General features: G+C 37.6%; 1 protein-coding gene across 1 annotated transcript; it reads right to left on the bottom strand.

Annotated features, from left to right (window-relative positions):
• Positions 1-207: 207 nt before the first annotated feature.
• Positions 208-1,906, bottom strand: LOC111905652 (probable membrane metalloprotease ARASP2, chloroplastic). The gene has a single exon (XM_023901343.2). The coding sequence runs from the start codon at positions 1,863-1,865 to the stop codon at positions 381-383; it is 1,485 nt and encodes a 494-aa protein (XP_023757111.1). The 5' UTR covers positions 1,866-1,906; the 3' UTR covers positions 208-380.
• Positions 1,907-8,491: the final 6,585 nt, after the last annotated feature.

Raw genomic sequence — 8,491 nt, 5'->3', positions numbered from 1 at the left:
AAATTTTTATTTTCATGAAACTTTTCTGAAATAACAAAACACATTTTCAAAATTTAATGGAGATTGGATTTTTTTTTTTCCATAACCATGTACACTCTGATTGTTAGGCAATATGTTTTGGATTGTTATTAGAGACTTCACATGTATAGAATTATCCAATTAAATTTGTTAACTAAAATGAATCAAATCAAATATTACAAATGAATATGATTTTGTAATATCAACATAAGTTTAACTATGTTGAGGTATGTATGTTATATTGATCTCCAATACCAGAAATGTATATCATAAACCACATTGTAAGGAAGATCCAAATGGATACAACACAAATAATACAATATCCGATCGAAATTGTACCTTTTTCAAGTTTTCGACAAGAATCACAACAAATCCTTGATGAAATCGAGGTTTAATGTGTCTCGAATAATAAGGAAAAGACCAAGAACGAAAACGAGTGTAATCCCAGATGACATTATCCCCTGTTCTACTTCTAATGGAAGCTTTCTCCCACCTCTCGCCGCTTCCACAAGAATCAAAGCCAAAGAACCACCGTCTAACGCCGGCAAAGGGAGGAGATTAATCACCGCAAGATTAAGATTCAAAATCGCTGCAAATTGATACAAACCATCGATATTTGATTTCGCAACCTCTGCACCTACTGCTATAATCGCAACAGGACCTGCAACTTTGCTTGCGGTTTGTGAAAAGTTGAGAACAGTCTGTTTCAAACTGTCTAAAACGTTCGATGTTAAACCCCAGAATTCGCGACCTGTAAATCCAAAAGCTTCCAACACATCTTTCGGTTTTTCCTTCAAGATCTTCACATTTGGGGCTAGTTGAACCCCGATTCGACCACTTCCGTCTGGATTCTGATCGGGAGTGATAGTAATGAGGAAATCTTTCCCTCCCCTGTCGATTTTAAACAACACTGATGATTTAGGGTTCTTTTTAATGACGTCGACTACTTGAGAAACGGAATTAGGGATTGCTTGGGGTAAATCGATGTCGTTAACGGAGAGAATGACATCTCCGGCGAGTAACCCGTCTCGGGAAGCGGCTGAAAAGGGTCGAACCTCCGGGACAATTACGCCTGGGAAGGATTCTTGTACTGGTAATCCGACGAACACTATCTGTGCAAAGATTATGAGATATGCGAAGACTATGTTCGCAATAACACCAGCTGAAATGACAAGAACTCGATCGAGAATAGGTCTATTTTTCAGCAAATTCACATCGTCAATTGGGATTTCACTATCGGGATCATTATCAGGGAATCCAACAAACCCACCTAAAGGAAACGCTCTTAACGAATACTCGACGTTATTAGCATTGAATTTAGCTAAAATAGGACCAAATCCGACTGCAAATTTACTTACGTGAATCCCTTGAAGGTAAGCAGCTAAGAAATGACCGCTTTCATGAACGACGATGATGGCTGTTAACACTGAAACAGCTTCAATTACAGATTGAGCACTTTCGAACCCACCAAAACCGAAGTCAGCTAATGCTGAAGTCTTGTTGAAGTTTTTCCTTTTCGTAAAAGGGTATCCGATTTTTTCATGGGGGAACTGTTTCCTGTCGAGAAAACTGAGATTTGAAGATGGGGAATGGGATGATGAATGAAGTGCTGAAGACGATGATAAAGTTGAAAAGTGGTGTTTGTTTTTGTTTTTGAGGAATCTGATGGTTGAAGAATAAGAAGAGGGGGTAAAAGGGGAGAGGTTTGTTAACATGATGGGTTTTGAATATTGAGATCGATAGAGTTTTAATGGAGGAATCACAGAGGGAAAAAGAAGAAGGGAAGAGATCAGAGTTTTCGGATAATTCCCATTTTTTGGGTTATGTGGATGGGAAGTGAGTGACATGTCTCCATTTGGGTTACTCCTCTATAGTCCTATGGCTGAAAAAAGTTTTAAAACTCATTCAAAATTTCAATTAGATATCCATATATGGGTGTTTTTGTCCATTAGTTTATGAGATTTGGGCTTTTGAACCAAAAATATTTGGCAATATCCATTTATTTAAATTTCTTTTCCATTACTTTATAAGATTTGGGCTTTTGAAACAATAATATTTGAGAATGTTTCTTTATCCAATTTCATTAAGGCCACTTGATAGTTGATATACTAAATCTTAGAAAATCTTAAAAAGCCTAAAATTAGTATATAGGAAAAAACCTAAAAGGGGAAATTTAGGAAAACTAATTCACTTTATCTTTTTTGTTACTTCATCCTTCTCAAAATAACTGTCTATAGACAAAAAATATACAGATTAAAAAAAAAACATTAACTAGTATTAACTTTATTAAATGAAATGACAGTCTTACCCTTTTGTTGCATTTATTTCCATGGTAGTTACATTTAATTTCATGGTAATTTAACTAATAATAAGGGGTATTATGGTAAAAGACATATTTAGTTTTAGAAGTAGGCTATTATTTTTAGGCAAACCAAAAAAGAAATATGGACTGTTAATATGGGACGAATAGAGTATAATACAAACGGGTCGAAGGCGAAGAAAACTATCATGGTTTTGTTTGAAAAATCGTCAAAAATAATATTTTTTTCAAAGACATGAAATTCCTAGAATCTAATTAATGATGGGCTTCCCATTTTAAAAATTAGTATTTTGCAAAACTATTTAATCACTATGTGAAGTAGAATTTCCATATCTTAACACTTGCAAACAAGTATATAAGTTGTGTTGATGATTTTAGTGACATTAATATATTTTAGTGAGTTAGTATTGCTAGTGAGACAGGATGAGTTCAGTTTGCTCTCTAAGATTGGAGGTGCGAGGTGCACACTCGAAAGTCTAATCTAAACTTAGGTATACGGGGGGTCCTGAGATAGTGTCTCTGAGATGTCTAGGTTCAACGCCCCTAGCGGAGTCCAAGCGGTAGAGCTCCTAAACAGATTTATATACCAAGAAAGAGTTCAGTCATGCAAATTATCTCCAAAAATAGGTTGTGACATCATGATGATGTTAGATTCGGTTATGTCTAAATAACCACATGTAACCATTTTTTGGCGCCAAAATGGATGTAATCACCATAAACTAACTTTCAACCGATATATATATATATATATATATATATATATATATATATATATATATATATATATATATATATATATATATATATATATATATAATTGAAGTTCCAAATTTTGGTTGGAACATATATACTTAGAGAAATAAATCATCTGGTGTTTTTGTCTCACAAAACAACATATCAAGAAAAGGTATTATTGTTGGATTAATGTCTAAGGCTGTAACTATATTTGGTAAGTACTTGACCTGGTTGTGCATGGTCCTTTTGGGTTGCCTTCACCATAGCAAATTGACAGGATGATTTGTTAGGAAAGAAGAGATATTATTGTTAATATATTATGAGAATGATATATTAAAGGAATAATAATGTTATTTGATTAATATAAGTCATATATTAATTAAGAATTAATTTGGTGACTTAAAGAGGTTAATTGAATAAAGGGGCATAAACTGTCAAATGTGTGATAGTTGTGTTTTGGGCTATATATCCTTATGGAAATAAGGGTGGACGGATTTTAGGGTTAGAGGACCATAAAATCGTCCAAGCCGAGTATCTAGGAGGATCTTGGATTGCTTAGGGCCTAAGTTATTCAATTAGGGTTAAGGGTGAAACCCTAATAGCTCATAGTATAAATAGATCCCTTGGGTGAGGGAAATCGGCACTCATGCAAGGCAAGGAACCCTAGAGCCGATTTCTCACCCTCCTCTCTCTCTCTCTCTCAAGATCATTCTCTTGCTAGTTGGTGTTTGTAAGCCATTAGAGGAGTGACAATTGTGACTCTAAGCTCCAAGAAGAAGAAGTATTAAGCAAGTAATCCAAGGTATTGTTCTAGATCCAAATTCATATGATTAGATTCAATTGTTTACACTAGATCTAGTATTGTAAATCTTGGATACAATGCATGTTCAATTAGAGAAACCTAGATCCAAGCAATTAGGGTTTGCATGTGCACATAGGAAAGTTCTTATGGCTCAAACCCATTAGTGGTATCAGAGCTTTGATTGATTTCTATTGAATTGATGCATTGGTTGATTGCTTGTTGCTTGAAAAATTCGATTTTATGATTCTTCCTGATGAACTCGGTGAGTTCCACTGTGGACTCGGCAGTAGCTCCAACTCGGCGAGTCCATAGTGGGAACTCGGCGAGTTCGAGCGTCAGAAGGAGGTAGTTTCGGGATTTCTTGATGTTTTACTTGAGGAAACTTGCCTTAACTGTTTTGGGTCATCAAAATCCGATTTTAATCATATATATGAGTATATTCTTAACCAAAAAAAAAGATAATTACCAATTAGTGAATAATAATTTCCTTATATGATAATAATTGATTATTTGAATTGAATTGGTTAATTGTCTTGCAAGTAATATTGAATAAGATCAAATTGAGATAATCTAATTAGTTGATTTATATTATTTTCTATTTGATCCTTATGTTTTGAAAAGTTTAAAACTGGTCCTCAAGTTTTGAAATTTAAGTTTTGTGATTAAAAGTTTAATTTGAATAATTTAAATTTCAAACCCTAGAATTTTACAAGTTTAAAATTCAACACTATACTAATATATTATTACAAGCTTAATATATATATATATATATATATATATATATATATATATGTATGTATGTATAATTAAAAAATGCTTGTCTTACCGTTAGTAGGCCTCATTCTCGAAGCCAGTCTATAAGGTGGGTATAAGGTTGCTGCCTATAAAATGGTGCTTAATGGGTGTACACTCACACCCACCGCTTGCTTGACTAGTGGAGGGTCATTAGTCGAACGGGTAGGATAGGGCAAACCTCTTCTCATTAATAAGTATAATGAATCTATATATAGTAACTAAACGTGTTTCATAAAAATTCCCAATCTTAGTTACTTTAGGAAATGTGAATTGATGCAATCCCATGAAATTACACTTTGCACCCTTGCTAAGAAGTTAGTGGAGCGTGTGTGGTTAACCGGCACACTAATTGGTTCTAAGCAAAGGTGGCAAAGGGTGATTCATTGTTTGTCATAGTTCGGTGGAGCGTGTGTGGTTTACGGCCACATCGAACAGGTGATTGTAACAATGAAGGCACCATGTAGATTTGCATGGTTATTCACACCCGCTTTATGATCCTCGGTATCCCAGTCACAAACTAGAGGAGCATATCGAGATTTAAACATGTCATTGAAAGGTTCAACGAATCTCAAAGAAATCTAGGAATTCTCAATGCATTTAAAACTTAAAGCTTATGTTTTTCATGGTGAAGAACTAGTGAATCGTCATTCACTTACCTCCAAATTATTTGCATGTCGGATCACGACATCCCTTTTCTAATGTGTAAATAATGTTGTTGGGTCCTAGCCCTAAATTTTCATTTTGGGTGTTAATTAGGGACTTAATTCTAATCAACTTTATTCCTTTCTATTTGTATATGTCTAACACAAACAACGTTGCTGCTAGCTCATTCACGCTAATGAGCCTTTGTCAAAAATTGACTTTCGATGGATCGAACTTTAGCGAATGGATAAGATACATTCGCACGATCGCGCGTTACGAGGACAAGGAGTATGTTCTCGATGAGAAGCTCGAGAAGATCAATCCAGAACTGCTACTCCCGAAGAAATGGCTGTGTTTGAGACACATGAACGTGATGAAACGAACGTCCATTGCATCATGATAGCCACAATGAACTCCGAATTCCAAAAGTCCTATGAGGACATGTATCCTTGTGAGATGCATCTAGACTTGATGGAGATATATCACCAAAGCACGAGGCAAGAGCGCTATGAGATCGTAACGAATATGATCACTGCTAAAATGGGAAGTGGAGAGTCTCTAACCGTGCACTGGAAAAAGATGCAAATGTATGTCGATCGTCTTCGTAAGTTGAACGTCAACTTTGGGAAAGATTTGGCTATCGACATTGTTCTTCACTCCTTGCCTTCATGCTACAACCAATTTAGGATGACCTACCACATGAACAAGGAAGAGGTCACCCTAAGCAAACTCCAAGGGCTCCTAAGGACTGCTGAGAGCAACCTAAAGGACAAGTCTGTTGCACCAACTCCCAATCCATCCACTGCTCCTGTTTTGGCTATTGGGCAGGGAAGGGGCAAGAAGAGGAAGGCTTCTTCGAAGAACCACCGCAAGGGAAAGTCCCAAGATGGTTCCTCTTCTAGTGGGACCAAGGTTGATCCTGCTAAGCCCAACCCAAACCCAAAGGAGGCAGAGTGCCATCATTGCCACAAAATAGGGCATTGGAAGTGAAGCTGCCTGGAAGATCTGCAAGCCATCAAGGATGGGAAGATCAAGCCATCTTTCACAGGTATTTACACAATTAAATCTAATGACTCATCTCATGCTATTTCTTGGGTTCTTGATACAGGGTGTGGTTACCACATTTGTTCTGATTTGCAGGGACTAGGAAGAAATAGGGATGTGGAGCTTGGAAGAATAAATCTAATCATGGGGAACAGAAGATCGTCGCCTGTTACCAAGATTTGAGTGTATTCTTTAGTGCTTAGAAATGGATTGAATTTAGATTTAAATAATTGTTGCTACTCGCCAGATATGGCAAGAAACATCATTTCTTTTCATGGTTTATTTAGACAAGGGTTTAGATATTCGTTTAATAATGAGAATGGTTCGATTTATGCTTATCTAAATGGTGTTTTATATTTTGAAGCAATGCCTTGTAATGGAATTCATGAAACTGTTATGGTTGTAGATAACCTAGGAAATGATGTGTTGTGTATGGATTCTTCCAATAGTATGGATAGAGCATCCTTGTGGCATTGTCGTCTTGGACTTGTCAACAAGAAGCGCATAGCCCAACTCCAAAAGGATGGAGTGTTGGAGTCATTTGACCTTAGGGAAGATGACACATGCGAATCTTGTTTACTTGGAAAGATGACCAAGTCACCCTTCACTGGCACTTGTGAGAGGGGTGAGAGTTTATTGGATCTCATACATACCGACATGTGTGGGCCCTTTAGATCCACCACAAAGGATAGGAACCGCTTCTACGTGACTTTCACCGATGATTATAGTAGATATGGGTATATTTACTTAATCAAGCATAAGTCAGAAACGTTTGAAAAGTTCAAAGAGTTCAAGCATGAAGTGGAGAATCAATTGGGCAGGAAAATCAAGATGCTTCGATCCGATCAAGGAGGAGAGTACCTAAGTCTTGAATTCCACGACTATCTCAAGGAATGCAGAATAGTTTCGCAATTGACGCCACCTAGGACACCGCAGTTGAATGTTGTGGCAGAAAGGCATAATCGAACCCTGTTAGACATGGTTCATTCTATGATGAGTCGTGCTTCACTACCTATCTCGTTCTGGGGGTATGCCTTAGAGACTGCCGCCTATATCCTTAACCGAGTCCCTACAAAGAAGGTTGCCAAAACACCTCACGAGATGTGGACAGGGAAAGCTCCCTCGTTGGCACACATCGAGGTTCGGGGCTATGAAGTTTTTCTAAGACGAGAAACTCACGAAAATCTTGAACCTCATAGTGAGCGGTGTATTTTCATCGGCTACCCGCAGAAATCCTTTGGATATCTCTTCTATAGACCGAGTGACAATGTTTTCTTCGTTGTGAGGAGAGGGGTTTTTCTAGAGCGAGAACTCATAAGCCAAGGGGACAGTGGGAGGCAAATCGATCTTGAAGAGATTCAAGAGTCGAGCGATGAAGGAACCTCTAACGCTGGCGCTCAACCCTAGGAGGAAACTCCGGTTGAACCGATTGACGAGTCCTTACCTCTTAGACGTTCCGAAAGAGTTAGAGTTCAACCCCATTTTTATGGCTTTCATATTACTACTGAAGGGGACACGTATATTAGTGATGGTACACTAATAAATCTTGATGAACCTAATAGTTATAAGGAAGCCATGGCAGGCCCAGAGTCTGTAAATGGAAAGAGGCGATGGACAGCGAGATTCAGTCCATGTATGACAACCAAGTTTGGAATTTGATTGAGAATGTGCTCAGACGTAAGACGGTTGGGTGCAAATGGATCTTCAAGAAGAAGACCGATGTGGATGGGAATGTGAAGATGAATCATGTGTATATGTCAAGGCTAGTGGGAGTATAGTTAGCTTCCTCGTTTTGTATGTTGGTGACATACTGCTCACAGGAAACGACGTCCATACTTTGCATGAGGTTAAGTCCTGGCTCGGGAAGTGCTTCGCTATAAAGGACCTCAGAGAGGCTTCCTCGTTTTGCATGAGGTTAAGTCCTGGCTCGGGAAGTGCTTCGCTACGAAGGACCTCAGAGAGGCTTCCTATATTTTGGGAATAAGGATAGTGAGAGAACGAAGTAAGAGACTAATAGGACTTAGTCAGAATACTTACTTGGATAAAATACTAAAATGTTTTAGTATGGAAAACTCGAAGAAGGGAGAACTACCGATACAAAGTAATGCCAAATTGAGTAAGACTCAAAGTCCGAG

This window comes from Lactuca sativa, chromosome 9, assembly GCF_002870075.4.
Source record: "Lactuca sativa cultivar Salinas chromosome 9, Lsat_Salinas_v11, whole genome shotgun sequence".
NCBI classification, from domain to species: Eukaryota; Viridiplantae; Streptophyta; class Magnoliopsida; order Asterales; family Asteraceae; genus Lactuca; species Lactuca sativa.
Note: the sequence above shows the minus strand (reverse complement) of the source record. Positions and strands in the feature narration are given on the sequence as shown.